This window comes from Coturnix japonica, chromosome 3 (assembly GCF_054131305.1).
Source record: "Coturnix japonica strain WE chromosome 3, WE-NBRP24, whole genome shotgun sequence".
Taxonomy (NCBI): Eukaryota; Metazoa; Chordata; class Aves; order Galliformes; family Phasianidae; genus Coturnix; species Coturnix japonica.
This window is the reverse complement of record NC_140665.1, coordinates 72562427-72580794: the sequence shown is the minus strand read 5'-3', so window position 1 is coordinate 72580794 and position 18368 is coordinate 72562427. Positions and strand designations below refer to the sequence as shown.

At 41.6% G+C, this 18368-nt stretch overlaps 1 protein-coding gene across 1 annotated transcript; it reads right to left on the bottom strand.

Annotated features, from left to right (window-relative positions):
- Positions 1–2250: 2250 nt before the first annotated feature.
- On the bottom strand, positions 2251–11689 carry CGA (glycoprotein hormones, alpha polypeptide). The gene is made up of 4 exons (XM_015858882.3): positions 11597–11689; positions 5040–5146; positions 4076–4260; positions 2251–2595 (listed from the first exon to the last, which is right to left on the bottom strand). The coding sequence occupies exons 2-4, from the start codon at positions 5137–5139 to the stop codon at positions 2518–2520; spliced, it is 363 nt and encodes a 120-aa protein (XP_015714368.1). The 5' UTR covers positions 5140–5146; positions 11597–11689; the 3' UTR covers positions 2251–2517.
- Positions 11690–18368: the final 6679 nt, after the last annotated feature.

Genomic DNA, 18368 nt, shown 5'->3' with positions numbered 1-18368 from the left:
GATAAACAGTTCAGTCTCCTCCCCAGTTCACCCCAATCCCCCTGACTACTGCTACCCCTTCTTCCACCTCTGGTCCTTTCTCTAAGTGAGCTCTTCCTGATACCCCGCAGTAAGCCTTGCACAGCCCCACAAGCCTCCCTCAGTTATCTCCCCAAGTCAGTCTTATTCCCCATTTCTCAGCAGTCACAAAGCTTAGGCTGCTACCACCATCCCTTCACCACCCCAGGGCCCATTGGTAACAGCCCATTGGTCACAGGCTGAAAGGGTCTGCTCTTTGTCATTGTCTCCCTTATCACCTGCTGCTAGATTTGTGTACCTCAGTGTTTAATTTATTACTTTCCTTGTTAAGCGGTGTTTCTTTCAGACTGAAGGGCTTTAACCAGATAAGGTAATGAAGGGGGTGCTCGCACATTCCACATGCTCTTACAATAAGCACTTTGCTAGCCCTTGATACTTCAGAGGGGAGGGGGACCTGTGAGTTGAGAAACTGAGGAGTAAGTGGTTCTGTACAAGCAAGAGGGAATGAGCCACGGGGAACGTAAAGCAGAACAGTCATTCCAAAATGATACAGGGCTTCAGCATCTCATGTTTTCTTCAAAGTGTGGGTCTCTAATTTGTTACCATTTTTCAGTATTTCTATTATTTCACTATGAAAAAGATGACAGTTGCTTCAAAAGATGCAAACAGAACTTCATCATGTCACCAACCTGCTCTTGTGAGCAGCACAGGGACAAACAGACCATCAGGTAAAAGGCGCTGCTGAAGGATCTCACTTGAGTCAGAGTCTACCCAAGGAGATGTTTCACAGGGCAAAAAGGCACATCTCCACTGCAAAGCAACCTCGGAAAATGTGTTCTCCATCCTGTCAAAGTTATGAGAAATTACAATGCCATTCTCAAAGGCAATCAGCTTGCAGCTTCAGATCACTCCTCTCTCGTTGCCTAGAAATCCCAGGCAGGATCCAGATCCCCTGTGAAAGTATCTGCATCAATCATATTTAATAAAATTGCACAACAGGTTGGAATTGTGAGTCAGCTTTAGTGGCTGCTTGACATGTATTCCTATAATGTATTGAGCGATGATCCGGAGTGAGAGATTAGACTTCTCAATATGAAAACCTTTTCTGCTGATGTTATTAAATTCATACTAAAGACCACCCTACTGGACTACCTCCCCTTTGAACAAAAGCAATACTGAAACAAACTTACCATAGACAAAATATCAGTGTACAGTAGATTTAAGCCATGATTAGATCCTGCCAGTCCTGGGCTGCTCCAGGGCCCCATCACAGCCTAGTCCTGCAGGTCTGTCATTTAGGACTGCAGAAGACATCAGCCATGGCCATGCCCCAAGGTGAGCAGCTGTACTCACAGCCTCACCCCAAAGCACCCTTCTCTTTCTCTATCAGAAGCTGTGTTACACATCTGCATCGCTACCCTAACAGTATCTGCTGCAGGGAAATACCCACAAATATATTGAAGGTGTTTGGAGACATTTTGGACATGTTTAAATGTTTGGACATTTAAACCTTTGCATTCAGTGATCACAGCAGGACTGACATTCTCATTCCATATATTTGGGTTAAAACAAGTGGAATTAATTTATTTCATGTTCATATGGGCAGGCTGCAGATTCAGAAGCAGATGCCCTGCTCCAACCTACAACCAAACAAGTGCTATCTCTAAAATCCCCATTTACAACTTGAAGTTCATCTATTCTAAATACATATTCTGTGGTCCATTTCTGACCTAACACAATCCGTTCCTTTCTCATTTGTATATCTCAGTCTGGCACATTGCATTTGAGAATTACTAAAGCCCAATGCCATGCTGCTCAGCCACACGTTAAATAGCTAATACAGATGTGCCGTGCCTGTCCTCTAGCACTCCACTACACTGCATAGCACTTTGCAACATCACCTTCTGCATCCATTTATTGATATGGGAGAAGATTAAATTCCAAGCAAAATCAAAGATGTCACAGAAAGGCAGAGCATGTTGCACAGATTGCTGTTAAGCTTTATGCCAAAGTAAAAAAAACAGCAAAGAAGCAAGAAAAAGAAAATGTTGTGTTTAGAAATAAAACAAACCACTCAATGAATGAGGGGAAATTACTGTTTCTTTTCCTGCCCCTTTCTCATCCCTCTCTTCCTCCTTCCTCCCTCTCCCACAAAAACAAACAAACCTAAAAATGTAGTACAAAATCTCTCTTTTGTTAAGCTATGAAATCATCATTTTTCCTCACGAAACATTGACTTTTTATCTGACAGTTTATTTTAAAAACAGATCAAGCTTATGGTTGTCATGCAAGTGCTGCATCTAATCCCTAATGGAAATAGTTAAACTTACTTAAATGCATGAAGAAGCAAAGAGGAAATAAAACAGCCATCCATCTCATTCACAAGTCTACTCGGTGTCTTGCCCAGAAAACACAAGATTATACACGGCGGTGCTATAAAAGCTGAACAACAAATATTCCATTCACCGTTGTCCTTGATCATTAACAAACAGACAGGCTTTAAGATTTATGATAGTAGCAGGTACTGCAGTGACAGTCTGTGTGGTTCTCTATCTTCACATTGTCCTTAAGGGTAATCTTAAAAAAAAAAAAGAAAAGAAAAGAAAACACACACATGAGAAAGAAAATAATTTGGATTAGCTACACAGTTAAAACTGCAATCTCAAGCAAAAGATTTCCAAAGCCATTTTAACCCCCAGCAGTACACTGGTTCCAAGGAGTATGTGAACTAGAATGGCCTCTGAATGCCAATCTGTAAAGTTTCATCATCAGTGGCTTTTGGAGCTGTAATGAGATGGTTTTCAACAACAACATGTAGCCTGGTGTCCTTAATTTGGCACATTTTAAAGTGTCTGTTTTTCAAAGAAGTGTTACTCAACCAATCTATGACAAATCAGGAAGTATCCTTTACATGCTTCACATGGAGATTATAAAAACAGAAAGCATGAACACCATGAGCTATTTTTAATCTCAGCCAAATTTTGTTTCCTGCCTCAGGGCAAGCATAACATTGGTGGTCTAAAAAAACATCTATGCTCTGCCAAGAAGAAGAGCTAAAACGCTTTCAAATACATTTATCTATAGGTGAGCCATGTATTTGGGCTCACATTGCAGCCAGCAGAGACCCGGGGCTCTGTCCAGCTGCATACACAGAAAGTCTGATTGCCCTTTCAGACATCAGATGGGATCCCACCAAGCTCCCAGCTGCCACTCCAGAAGGTCTTTTATGGGTCCCGTGTCTGCCAGCTATACACAGATGTCTTGAGTACCCCAGGGTATCTCAAATAGCACCAAACCTGTGAGCCAGTAATTGAACTGAGCCCCTCATCAACACACTCAGTGAACATGATTCAGATCACCATACAACCTTGGCTTGCATCAGCTAGCTCACCACTGATTACATCAATTTAAGGTTTCTTCACCTGGAGCTGAATTGCTCCCAAAATAATCAGCTTTTGCAGAATCTCTCTTTAGGAGAACCTTCCAGATGGGACTGTTAAATGCTCAAAGTAGCTGCACATGTTTACAGTTCCCTCCCGGTTATACTATTAAAAGTAAACACAATCTCAATTAATCTAATGAGTACAGATGGTTTTGGTCCCTCATTCCCATGTATGTAATTGATAGTATTGACCAGGCATGTTCTCAGAGGACTCCTGCTTATGCAGGAAAGAAGTAAGGAAAGCAACTTATTAAAATCAAATCCACACTTAATGACATTTAAGGAGAGGATATGCATCCAGCAGAGTTAAAAATGAATGGACAAAAAATCCAATTCATGCATCATGAGTCAGAGTCACAGTGGTTTCACTGAAATCAGTGGCACTGCACCAGTCTCCATACCCAACTGAATATCAGAGTCGGTACTGGTTAACATTTTATTTTCTTTTTAAAAAAACAACAAATGATCACAAGTGTATATTTTATAAGTACCAAGGATGTTTCCCTTAAATAGCTGCTCAGTGCCCTCCAGCAAAAGCATATTATTTTCTATTTGCTGCTTCGCTTACACATTGCTTCCTAAAAGAAGCTTAACTGGTCTCAATTACATTCTCACCTTGGTGAAAGCCTTTGCTACGCAGCACGTTGCTTCCGATGTAATGTTCTTTGGAACAAGCATGGTCTTCTTGGATCTCATTGGAGTGGGATAGGCCCGGGAGAAACAGCACCCAGTGCACTGGTAAATGGGGGCTCCTGGTTTTGAAAAGAACCTGTTCTCCCCTAGCTTGCACTCTGGACAACCTGCCATAAAAACATACAGAAAAGACTTTTACTTGATGGTCATTCATCTTCAAAGAGAAAGGGGAAGCATGGGCAGTAAGAGAAAGTATTGGCTGCATTCTGCTTTTTGATGCATGCAGAACTGAAAAGCACAGAAACAAAAGCTCTCCTCTTCAGGGTCCTTCATCTTCACAACATTCTCTGCTTGTAAAACTAGAGTGCGTCTTTCCACGTAAGGCACAAGCGTTTCTTTTCTCTTCTTTCTTAGTTTCATTGATAGCATTTTTACAGTAAGCATACTACAGTAGCTCTACCTATAACATCTATTAGCTATGGATAGTTAGTAACAGCAGTATTTGCTAGTGCTTCCTAGACAGTGCCTGTTTTAAAGTAACACACAATTATCTGTGAATTAAAAAATGCCCGGTGACTTCAAGATTTATGTAGCTTGCATTTTCTTCTATTCTGCTCAAAACTTATTGAAGAAAATCAATTGGCAGAAGGCAAATGCTCCACGCTATTAAAAATCAAATATTTTTAAGTGTGAAAATGGGTTTTTACCAAAATGTGTACATTTCAGATTATGAGACCAAAGGCTACAGTCAATACAGAGACCCAGCAATTGAAAGGAAGAGTAGCAAGCAGAGGAGCCCACCAAACTTGGTCATCAAAACGTAGCACTCATCATCCAAACATCAATAAATGTAATAGAATAATAATATTTATGACCACATTTATAAAACAAGTTTAATTGCTGCTCTTTACAGCTGTCCTATTTCTGAATGCTGAGTGTAGCTTACCCTGCATGAGAAATTCTCCATCTGGGAAAGTATGAAGAAGATGCAGAAATACAGACAAAATGGTCAAAGTGACAGCTGCATACTTCCTGTAGCAATCCATGATCTTTCTGGAAATACAAATAAGCACATTTTTAAAGGACTGTTTCACACTGAGTACAGTACCAGCATCTAGGCTACACTTTAATACAGCATTCAGGAGAAGTAACAGGGACAATTTAAAACCATGAGCAGAATCACAGAATCACAGAATTACCCAGGTTGGAAGGGACCTCAAGGATCATGTAGTTCCAACCCCCCTGCCTAGCAGGGCCACCAAACACACACATTTACTAGATCAGGTTGCCCAGGGCCCCGTCCAGCCTGGTCTTGAACACCTCCAAGGACGGGGCATCCACAACCTCACTGGGCAGCCTGTTCCAGGACCTAACCACCCTTCTAGTAAAGAACTTTCCCCTAACATCCAACCTAAATCTTCCCTCCTTCAACTTAAAACCATTTCCCCTAGTCCTGCTATTATCAGCCCTTTCGAAGAGTTTACTCCCCTCCTGGGAGTAAGTTCCCTTCAGGTACTGAAAGGCTGCAATGAGGTCACCCCGCAACCTTCTCTTCTCCAGGCTGAACAAACCCAACTCCCTCAGCCTGTCCTCATAGGGGAGGTGCTCCAGCCCCCTGATCATCTTTGTGGCCCTCCTCTGGACCCTTTCCAAAATCTCCATATCTTTTTTGTACTGAGGGCTCCACACCTGGACACAGTACTCCAGATGGGGCCTCACAAGAGCAGAGTAGAGAGGGACGATCACCTCCCTATCCCTGCTGACCACCCCTCTCCTGATGGAGCCCAGGATCCCATTTGCTTTCCGGGCTGCCAGAGCGCACTGCTGGCTCATGTTAAGTTTCTCATCTATCAGGAGCAGAAACTGAGAATGTAGTACACCGATGTGCATTTTATAGCATCAGAAGATTGACTTCATCACCGCTTTCATAACAAAAATGTACCTCTCCTTCTGGCCTTAACAATATTTTCTGAACATGAACATAAACCATAGCATATAAACCTCAAATACTTTAACTGTCTAATATTTATGGTAGAGTGGAGAAAAGACAGCAAACATTTATGGAAGAGACAACAGAATCTGTAGAATCCAGGACTGCAGTACAGGGGCCTCGTCAGGAGCGTCACAGCAAGTTCAGAGTCACCATCACCTTCCAGACTGAGATTTGCATCAGGCTTTGTTTTACTGGCATTGTAGATTTTCTTTTGAGTTCTGATTCACAAATCAAATGAAGAATACAGAAAGCTGTTTTGGTATAAACACACCTTGCTTGGTTCAAACTTTTAAAATCTTTACAGGGGATTAATTTTGTGCAAGAAAGTATATGCTATATGGCACATCTGTCCTTGTGCAGCTAATATATGAGATGAAGTGGCTATAAAAGTTGTATCACATCTCCTCTGTTCTCCGACATACAGTTTTGTGGCTATATTTGATCCTGATCAAATCTACACCGTGGAGTAAAGTATATCTCAGATATGAATTAATAAAATCCGTAACATTAAAGATGCAGTACATATAAGCTGTGGCCATATGAATATCATCCAAAATTCTCTCTCTTTTATTATTATTATTATTGTTGTTGTTATTATTATTATTATTGTTATTGTTATGATTACTATTACCAGTAAGATTTCATGGAGGACAAAAAACAGTTCCATCCCTGTTCATACCTAAGTAAACGCTACATGTAGATTAGCAGGACGCTTTTGATAACTACCACAGATCTTTCAAGTTGTTCTTGGCTCGTACCAGCTTGGTCAGAAACAAACAAATAAAAATAGTTGTAAAGGGTAATGTTTCTTTTCAGCAAGATACAATGTCATGTGCCTGTGACATGACACTTCATAATGGAAAGGTAGGTAAGATCTGAGTTAGCCTAAAACAAGTGTGAGGATGCCCCATTTAGGAATAAAGTCTGCAAATGTCAGCATAATTCCACCCAGTGAGACTACTTCATAGAATCACTGAATGGCCTGGGTTGAAAAGGGCCACTATGACCATCTAGTTTCAACACCCCTGCTATGTGCAGGGTCACCAACCACCTGACCAGGCTGCCCAGAGCCACATCCAGCCTGGCCTTGAATGCCTGCAGGGATGGGGCATCCACAACCTCCTTGGGCAACCTGTTCCAGCGCGTCACCACTCTCTGGGTGAAAAACTTCCTCCTGATATCTAAACCAAACTTTCCCGTCTTAGTTTAAAACCATTCCCCCTTATCCCATCACTATCCACCCTCATAAACAGCCGCTCCCCCTCCCCGTTTATATGCTCCCTTCAAGTACTGGAAGGCCACAATGAGGTCTCCCCAGAGCCTTCTCTTCTCCAAGCTAATCAAGCCCAGTTCCCTCAACCTTTCTCCTAAGGAGAGATGCTACAGCCCTCTGAACATCTTAGTGGCCCTCCTCTGGACCCAGTCTCTCACTCATGGACTTTTCCTGCCCTCATAGATCATCCCATGAGGCTCTTTGGGCTCAGCACTGTCCATGCCCTCCCCGCAGAGGAGGGGATGTTTTGCTGAAGCTGTGCAGCAGTGCTGTACTTGCTGCTGCCTGCCCCCAGGGACAGCGAGCCAAGGCAGCTCTCAGCATGCAGAGCCCACAGATCCCAGCCACCACTTCCCTTATGAGAAACCTTATCTGATCATGCAGGTCTCCCTGCTCCTGCAGTCAAGCCCCAGGCCATGCCAGCAGCCAAACAAGGTGTGTTTGGGCTGTGTCTGAACAGCAGGCCCCGCAGCACCCCATACAGGCTCTCACAGCAGGAGCTTTTAAGCAGTTCCCTGTGCCTGTGCAGGCTACCTGACCCCTTGGCTTTAAAGATGGAAACTGTCCCCCAAGAGCACGATGGCTGATAGGCAGGATAAGGCCTCAGGCTGACAACACTTGATACATCCTAGATTCTGAAAGTCACTTGCTTTGCAAGGTAAAAAAGTTCAGAGCTCTTCTTCCAAACACTCCAGTCATTGCTGCTACTTCATGATAAATATTCTCCAGGGAGGGACACCACTATGGAACCAAGCATTTCTAAAAATGCAGTGACAGTGAAAACAATAATGCCAGCAACAAAGACATTAATCTTGAGATTTGGTGTAGAGGTTATTTAAGCATGCCACGCTATTTGAAAGGGCACTGACATTCCTAAGAGGAAAATATAGTAGAAAATCAAGAGAGCAAAGCATAATTAAATGAAATCAGCCTTCATATACTGGCAAGCTATTTCTTTTCAGACCTTGCACCTCCCCAGCTTAATCCCTGCAGAGACTGCCACAATGATGCAAATGTACAAATAATGCCTGCTTGCATATGGAAGGAGAGGCAAACCTGTGGTGGTCCAAGGAGTGAAGCCACTTGCATGACATGATCATCTGAGTGAGCCTGGAGCACTGGCATGTGTACAAAGAGTGTATGGATTAGCAGAGGAACACTGCATTGCCATACAAATTCTCAGAGATATATCCAGCAGGTCTTGGTTCATTGATCAAACAGACCATGATGAAGGAAGCAGTCAGATTGCTATGGAGCACTGATCATATAATAGAGCTTTGAACTCAGGACAAGGAAGGAAACAAAACCAGAGAAGCCCATGCCCATAGCAAACAAAAGCTCATGTCCAAGATGACGCTGCTGAGAGCAAAGACAGGATGATGAGAACACAGCCCTTGCCTCATCAGAGTTAGCAAGTGGAAGGTAACAAAGTATATGAGCAAGTCAGAGACCTATAAATGCACAGTAGAGGCAACAAAACTTTTTCTAAGATAGCAAATATTAGGGATAAGAAATTCATCTCAAGTCCAGCAAAGATCAAGGATGGAGAGGAACTTACAATAATGGGAGGCAAATGCTGGGTGGTAGGTGCAGGTGGCTCTACCTCCTCAGTCCTACCTACCCAGCAAGTCAGTCCATGCTGTCAAGAAACAGAGGAAAAGGGAGCTAAAAGCAGCCAGGGTGAAATTTGAAGAAAACCCAAGGGAAGAAACTGTGGAAGAACTGGAAGGAAGGATTTGGAAGGAGTATAAAAAACTAGTAAATGTGTGCATGCATATAGGCTGAATGCTACTGGTGGTTATTTCTCTCTGCTACTGCTTTTACCAAAAACCCATCCAAATACAAGAAGTGGTCATCTGAGATTATCTCCTATGGGAAACTTAGAGACGTGTGTTAAAGGGAGCCTGCATGATGCTGCATTGTATGGCAAAGGACAGCCACAGCAACCTTGGGTGATGCCCACCAAATATGAGGCAAGCATCTCTGCTTCAGCTTTCTCATAGGCTCAGCCATGGGCATTTACTTTAACACATCCAGTGCTCACTCAGTACTATCCAGGTTTTGTGATAAGGAAAGCTTTGTGCTCCCTTTCCTCCTTTTAGATCTTCAGGGCAGACCCAAGCCAGCTTGATCTGACCATGTCCACTGAATAAATTCAATGTGGTTGCACTGAGAACATGCAGGACAGTGAAGGGTGGATAGCATGGTAGCCTCATAGGAGCTTTAAACAGTAGTCTCAGGTTTCTGAAAGGCAGCTGTCAGCTCTCTGTGCTCTACTCCCTGGACAAAAGTCACCTGTGTCCACAACATCAAGGTGTACCTTTACACCATTTACATCAATCAACATTCATATGATTCTGCCAGTCATTTTAGGAAGTGAACTGAGCTCAGTTGCATTTATGAAGTTGTGCTGAGTAAATTGATCAGATTTCCCCCTTCAGCAAATAGGAACTTTCTTTGAAGGTTATTTAACGTATGTGCTCTTTTCAGCACTACAGATGGGGTGTGACTGTTGGCAGACTTGCCTGTACTGGGACACATAAGCACAATTTAGCTTCAGGCCCCGCTCCATCTGGGGGCTCAGAGCAGGGCAACACATTGCCCAGTGCAAGGAGCCAGCTGGAAGGGCTCATTTACCAGCAGGAGAAGATGACAGACAGGCTTTTCAAAACACCTTTTTTCTACATCACCCTGAGTCTTTTGGTAAGCTTGGATGATCCAGTGGCTCAGTAGCAATAACACAGCCACTGACTGACCACTGTGTGACTTCATGCTCTTTGCTGAACAAGTTATGGCATTTTTTGTTGTAATTTCTCTAAGAATGTATATGATTTGGTAAATTAAAAGGGTCTGAGGCAATCCCAGAGGGAAGTCGTTTAAATTAAACTAACCAAAAAAGGGAATTGAAAGCACAGATTTGCACTTCCTCTATTGAGTCCAGCAATTGAATCCCCCCTGTGGCGCAAGTGGTAGAAGTGCCGCTCTGCTACACAGAGGCTCGAATCCCGGGGGTTGGACTCAATGATCTCTAAGGTCCCTTCCAACCCGCACGAGACTATGATACTATGATGATGATGATAATATGACAGCAATTTTACTCGATGTTTTTATTCTGCTTTTCTGACTGTGCCCATGCTGCTAACCCAGTTAATACCTACACCACCTCACAATCAAATTAAATTAAGCTTATACTTTGCTCTGCTAACCATTATCTTTCTTAAGCTATTGGAACATTATGATTTGGTTATTGTGATTATGTAAAGTGTGAATTTTAGAAGATAATTGGAAAGATGGCAATTTTAAACTTTCCCCAGCAGTGAGAGTCTTGCCTTACTATTTAAAATACCTTATCTTTTTCTGTAAACAAGTTATTCTCTTACCAGTTACCACAACAAGGACAGCCTGTCACCAGTGATTGCAAACAGGTCTTCTTTTCACATGCGCGTGGGACTATGTGGATGTCTTTATATTTACACTATACTCCATGAAACCAGTATTCCTACTCAAATTCTGTGGTCTTTGTCTTTGCATAGATCTGCAAGAGAGTTTTGTTAGACGGGCCAACTTTATACTGACTATATGAAATAACCTAATGTCTCCAGCAAAAACTTGGGGTGTCTCTCTATGTTGTTCTATATGGTGACCGTGGTGATGCTGTGCCCATCAAGAGCCAAACACTCTGCACACTGTGCTTACTTCTTTTCAGAGTGCTTAGCAGTGATGTATGGCTATGTCACAGCAACGATGAAGTGCCAGTGCCTTACTTCTGTCTGTCTTGTACATTGTAAACTGTAAGCAAACCAGTGAAGACTGAGAAATCTTTACTAACTTCTTTTTTTTTTTTTTTTTCCCCTTAAGATATTTAACCATGGCAAGCAACTTAAAGACTCTAAAACACGTTAGCACCATGAATCGTGTAACATTTGACATCTGACAGCAATACTGTGGACCAGGATAAAAATACAAGGTTACTAATGTAGCGTTCCCAGACCCAACCACAAATCACAAAATAACACCATTTAGCTGTAATGCAATCCTACAACCTCGTTTTCTGCTGCTTACAAAGCCAGCTTAAGTACTGATTTCTTAGTTCCTATGCAACACTTCACGCCAGTTTTTAAAGTAAAAACCTTGACAGAATGGAAGGAGAAGAAAACATTTGGAGAGAATGGGAAGACAATGTCAAAAATATGTAATTGTTCTTCTTTAACAGTAAAGAAAATAAAAAATATATTACCTCCCTTGTTCAATGAGAATAAATCAGAAAGATGAGAAAACGGAGGACGATGTTCAAATGTGAGCCGTCCTTGATGTGTGGATGTATCTTCCTTTTGTATGAAAAGGTTGCATCTTTCTTTTATACCAGCAAAGTTAGATCATATTCCTCGCCCACAACTAAGCCATAGGATCAACTGTACATTTTGTCTAATGACTGAACATTACTTTATGTAATTACCAGCCCACCATACTGATCTTATCTCCTACTCAGCTTTCATAAAGATCCTTTTTTTTCCTTATGTAATGAAAGAAAGGGCAGCTTGTGTGCACAGACTCAATGCCATGTGAGTTTCCTGGGGAACTCAAATATCCAGCATCTAGTCATTTGTTACACTGGTCAGTGAATAGAAGCTCATTTTACAAAAGTAAGAGTTAGTAAGGTTTCCTAATGCTTCTGAAACCAGAGAGAAAAACAATTACAGCAATGACATTGTCTTAGCAGGAAATAACAAAATAACAAACAGCAGAGATCTACACAAACATTTAAAAGAATAATCTCCATTTGAATTTAATGCCCGGAGAACAAATGTGTGGATTAACATAGGATTACTTCTTTACATGTGGGGCAAGATCTCATCTTGTTTTCAAAGTAAAGCTAGTGCAACGGAAGCCCTTTTGAAAATGGAACCAGAGTGCAGATTCTTATGGTTTAGAGATCTGCAAGTCCCTGTTCTCAAGTGACAGAGCCTGTGCTGATGCAGCTGGATCTGAGGCCAAGAAGTACAGTAGGGCGTATGCCCACTCACTTATCTTCCCCAACCCAAATGGGAGGTGTACGTCCAGGTGCCTGCTGTAAACAAGCCACAGCAACACAGTCAGCCCACATAGTACTGAGGTAAGGGAGATTCCCTTCAGACATCTAGAAGTTATCTGCTTAAATCTGAGTTATTCACTCCAGGCTGCCTCTGTAAGTCAATGGGCCTAAACATCCCTTTCAATACATGGCTAAGCAGGCAGAAAAGCTGCACCATCCACTTTGGTGGCTGCTCAAGCCACATCGGATTAAAGGGTTCATGTGGCTGCTGGCTTAGGCTCACCAACTCTTTGCTTGGCTTATTCCTCAGCCTCTGCTCGTGGTTCAGTCCCATGCTGTTTCCATTCCTCACAATTCATCTCCCTTCCCGACCTGCACCTGACTCACCACACCTACCCCCACTAACATCCTCATCAGCCTGTAGGTGCTTTTTCACCTTCTATTTATTCAATTGATCACGGTAACAAAGTTAAATCCAAAACAATTGTTCCCAGCCTGCACTTGGCTTGAAGTTGACTTCTGTTTCAAAACTGAAGATGGATTTCTACACTTGAAAGCTTGCCTGTTTCTCATCCAATGTTATGATCTGGTCTAATAAAAGATGGTTGGTCTTCTTACAGCATTGCTTCATTTAATAACAGAAGCAAAAAGCTGAAATTTGAAAGCTAGTGGTAAACAGTTTACTGAGAAATATTCCCCTGGAAGACTGAAACTTAATATTTCTCATCATTCAAAGAAAATCTGATGAAAATTGCTTAAGTTTATAGAGTAGCTCTGACTTGGTTCTGTGCTGCTCAATTGATACTCCAGCTTGCAGTCCTATGGGAAATCCACCTTGGCTTGTGATACTTCACAAAAAAAAAAAAAAAACCACAACAAAAGCATAACGCTATCCTCATAATGGGGAAGACCAGAGGCAATTGTATTGTATGTTCGTTTTTGGTACATATTTAGGTATGTGTAGCAGTGTATCATCAAAATAATAAAAAAGAACCATTGTAAAAAATTGTGCTTTTATTGGAATGATTTAAGGACACTGATGACATTAACTCCAGAGTACAAGGAAAAATAAGAGTGCCCACAGCCTAGTAGTCCTTTCATATCAGAATGTATTAGAAATAAATCTCGTGAAGTCAATGGAATTACACTCGTATAAAAGATAGTTTAAAAAAAGCTCCTATTTTTATTAAGAGGATTTCTTTCTTTAGCTGTTCCAAATCTCCAACTAAAAATACTTGGTCAAATCTGTCTTAATGTGCAATTGAATGAGAAATGAGTGAAAGTGAAAGTGGTTCACTACTTTAGAGGCATGAAAAACAAAAACAAAAACCACAAACTTTTCTAGGAGCTGGATCCTTACCATTCCTTCTTGGGATTTCTTTGCAAAGGTGGGTTCCTGTCTCCTCCCTTTCTCTACCAGATGCTGTCTCAGGGTAGCTGTCCTACTTCCCTACTTAGCAATATCTGCTTATCTAGAGGCGGCTTCCTGATGCTGCCTTTTCCCCGCTAGAGGAAAGCTTTTCCTCTTTGCCACTCTGCAGAGTTGTAGAGCGTCCCCCTATGCTCTCTTTCTTTCTTTTGCATCAGAGTCACATTGTTCAGAACCACCCCTGCCTTCTTTTTCGGCTTTACTTCTCTTTCCAGATAGGGAAATGAGAACAAACCCTTAAAATGAAGTTCTGATGGTATTTCTGTAGGTAAGCATGTTGAGTTCTGAAAGGCTCTTTTAATAATCACAGAATCAAAGAATGGCCTGGGTTGAAAAGGACCACAATGATCACCCAGTTTCAACTCCCTGCTATGTGCAGGGTTGCCAACCACCAGACCAGGCTGCCCAGAGCCACATCCAGCCTGGCCTTGAATTCCTCCAGGGATGGGGCATCCACAACCTCCTTGGGCAACCGGCAACCTGCTCCAGTCACCACCCTCACATTTCAGAACCTCCTCCAAATACAGACAAAATCTACGCTTTATCATTTGTGTGACCTCAAATCAGCAGGTTCCCTTCTGATAGAAGCACTTGTACACACTGAACACCACAAACAATTTTCTTCTCTCTTGTAATCTTCCAGTACCTACTTAGCACCCAGCTCTGAGCCTGCACCAGAGGAACTCAGATGCATTGATACTATCTCACATTTTGGGTGTCACTTCCTTCATTGCTTGTGTCATCTTCAAGAGTCCCTGGAGGACAGAACCTCCCTAAAGTGCTTTGCACTGACATAAGCATATCAGAATCACCAAAGAGATAACAAGATAACAAAACATCCCACTAGAATGGTTGACATAATACCCCAGATAGAAAGATTTGCCATGGATTCAAGGAAAAGAAGATATTAAAAAATATATAATTTGATCTGGAAATATGAAGTTATTTCAGTATTGCACTGGGTCTTCCAGCTGCTTCCCATTCGACTCTTCCACCATCACTCTCCCAGCTGCCCTCTGTCCGTTCTCAAAGGCAATACTGTAGCTATACACTTAAACAAGATGTCCCAAGGCTATGGAAAACACAGGCATACAGCTTTTTAACATAAAGAGCTCCTGTCTGCTGAAACATGTCATGTAGCATCACACAAGGAGTGAAAGTCAAGGTTACTATCATTTTACAGATGTTTTCAGCTGATTATCTGAAATTACCTCTCAAAGCAGCGCTTTTTGTCCTCATTCTCCTTCATCCAAAATCAGTGAGACTTCTGCCATTTTTTCGAATGAAACTGAATCTGGATTTCTAAGATTAGCTATTAGTGTTCTCAAGCTTCAGCCAAACATTGATTATTCTGAGATAATACAGCTTTTAGTATTTATTGCACATAAATAATTGACTGCAAAGCCTTTCTATTCTAAAACCATAGTGGAAAGCGGGTTCACTAGTACGCATCTTTTTGTTACTTGTTTTTTAAAGGAATTAAAACTGCAGATGTCAGAACTCCAGCAATATGTGCAGAAATCATCATTTCACCAAAGCTAACTCCAAACTAAAAATCCTGCTTCTGAACAAAACTGATTATAAGGAATATCTACTTCTTTTTTTTTTTTTTTTTCCCCCTTTTTTTCCTTAGCTTGTCAAGGTCAAAATTTTTAATCATGGCATGTTATTAGGATACTTATGGTACTAATAGGATGATGGCTTCTGTTTAGCTCTTTTTTCATGCTTCCTTTTGAAATAGGTTTATTTGAAATCCAATTCCTTTGAGCAAAATTAGAGTGGATAATATAATAACTGTCACAGTATTGCAGAACAGCAAACAAAATGTCATTAGTGTGTAGTTTTGACCTCAAGGGCTTTACAGAATGCATTTCAATATTTGTTTTCTCTACTTTTAATTAATATGAGTGACTACACCTCGTACAGCAACTAACCCATATCACAAGGTCAGCATGGGCTATTGCTTAATGTATAACATTGCTCAGTTGAACAAACTAGGTTTGTTCGACTTCTGAAACAATAAGTGCTTATTATTAGATAGAAGTAGAATGCTGAACCCAACAGATCACTAATCAGATTGAGTCAGTGACTATGTTCCCACATCACAAGGGTAGCCCTTGAGAGAAGGAAAACAAAGCTTTAAATATATTTCAGTATTTTTTTTTAATTAATAAAACAAAACAAAAAAAAAAAAAGGCACATGAATCGATGATTGATTCTTAGACTTAGAGCAGATAAACAGCCCAGTAAAAGGGATAGGTACACTGTCAATACGGCTGAAGTAGTCTGATCAATAATGCAGGATGTCTCCTTTATATAATCATAGAATCATAGAATTACACAGGTTGGAAAAGACCTCCTCAGCCTAACCATAGTACCCTAACTCTAACAACCCTCTGCTATATCATATCTCTGAGCACCACATCCAAACGGCTCTTAAACACATCCAGGGACTGTGACTTAACCACCTCCATGGGGAGTATTCCAGTACCTAACTACCCTTTCTGTAAAGAAGTGTTTCTTAATGTCCAACCTAAACTTACCTTGGTGCAACTTGAGGCCATTTCCCCTTATCCTGTCACTTGTCACCAGTGAGGAGACCACCCCACCCTCACTGTAAGCACCTTTCGGATACTGGAAGAGAGCGATAAGGTCTCCCCTCAGCCTCCCTTTCCCCAGACTAAACAGCCCCAGCTCCCTCAGCCTCTCCTCATAGGGTTGATTCTCCAAGCCACTCACAAGCCTCGTTGCCCTTCTCTGGACCTGCTTCATTATCTCCATGTCCTTTTTGTACTGAGGTGCCCCAAACTGAACACAGTACTTGAGGTGAGGCCTCACCAATGCCGAGTACAGGGGCAGGAAGACTTCCCTAGTCCTGCTCATAGGACAAAGATGAGCAATTTCAGCAACTCGCATCATTCTAACACAAAAATAATTGTTCACACAATTTGCAATTAGCTCCCTGTTGTCCAAAACCTGAACACCCTGAAATGCTCACAGTATCACCTCTTCTATAAGAAATTTCCATTCCTGTTTCAAAGAACTGTGTTTCCTGCTTTGTACAGATGAAAGCACAAAAAAAATGCTTAAGTTCATCAAATTTCAATCAAAATGCAGCGATGTAGCCTCTAGTGCTGATGATGAAAAATAATGCACTGACATAGAAACATAACTGGAAAATGTATTCTGAGGAAAATGGTTTATTTCTATCACATTACCAAGAGGCTTGTTACCACTGCTGCTGTTAGCCTCTCTTTTGGCACTGCATGGAGAACCCTGACCAGCACGTTGTCTGGCTTACCCTGCTTATGATCTATATTGCAGTAGCACCTAAGAGATCCATAGTGAAACCCAGCAGCTGTGGGCCTGCCTGGCACCACCCCAGCTAGCAGCAGTCTGGGTCACTGGGATCAGTTTATCCCATGATGTTCCTGTGCACAAAAGCCACAAAAAGATGTTCCCCTGCCCTGAAGAATTCTCAGTCTTGTTCAGTGTTTGGAGGAGCCAAGCCATTCCTTCACACTCCTGTTCCACCCAGCTGCAGTTGATACCTAGATATCTTCTGATATCTGATCTCAAACTGATGTTCTGGATTTTACTAAAATTTTCTAATGATGTTCCAGGACTATGGAGTGCAGATAGTCACAGTGGTCTCTCCTGATCAACACATCTAAGTGATCTCTGACCAGAGCCTCCAGTCCCTCTGGAGGAACTCTGAATTGTATATGTTTCATGTTTCAGAGAGACATCCACAGCAATACATTAAAGGAATTATACAAAGTATTTTGTTATCAGTAGTAACAATACAGCAGATAGAAAATGGGCTACTGTGTTATAATTAAAGCCAATATTGCCCATCTCCATACATCTACCTTTCAGAAATAAAAAAGGCTTACTTTTACATGGCCACACTTCAGTACAGAACTTACCATGCTTTGGGAGCTGGATACTGAGAGCTGATTTCCCATGTTGTTGAAATTTAGATGCTATCAAGAGGCAGAACTGCAGCCATTCTCTGCCTGCAGCATTGCACGGCTGTCGTCAGAGGGACAGTGATGAATCATAGTAATGTCTCAAATTTAATCTAAATGTCTATTTGAGTAGACTGTACAGATCTAAACTGTACATCTGTGGGGAGGGAGAGAGCAGAGGAGGAGGTCCAAACAACACTAAACATGTAAAAATACCATTCTATATTATTTTGTGGTCCAGGTTATTTCTTAAGCTAAACTTAGATTACAAAATGAAAGACAATCTGGGCTCCATGCTGTTTGCCAAGTTCTCTGAAACTTCCCATGCCCATACAGGAGGTGAGGAAGGGAAAGAAGTTGAGTATTGACCTTATCTATTAATTGCCTCCTATATTCTTTCCCTTTGCTTGCGTTCATTTGTCATCTCATCTCATTTGGTATTTAGCTTGAAAATTCTCTAAACCAAAGTCTGTCCTCTTACTCAGACTATTTTTACCCATGACTATGGCTCCTAGACAATATAACAATTAAATACCAACACAGCATTTCTTGATATTAAGAAGGGAATGCACCATTT

Bases quoted from the DNA above. Each gene is read 5' to 3' on its own strand.
- CGA (XM_015858882.3), bottom strand. From the start codon at position 5,139: ATGGATTGCTACAGGAAGTATGCAGCTGTCACTTTGACCATTTTGTCT. The intron at 4,261-5,039 runs GTAAGCTACACT...TTTTTATGGCAG, and splicing joins TGGAGAATTTCTCATGCAGG to GTTGTCCAGAGTGCAAGCTA. The intron at 2,596-4,075 runs GTGAGAATGTAA...TTTTTTTTTAAG, and splicing joins TAGCAAAGGCTTTCACCAAG to ATTACCCTTAAGGACAATGT.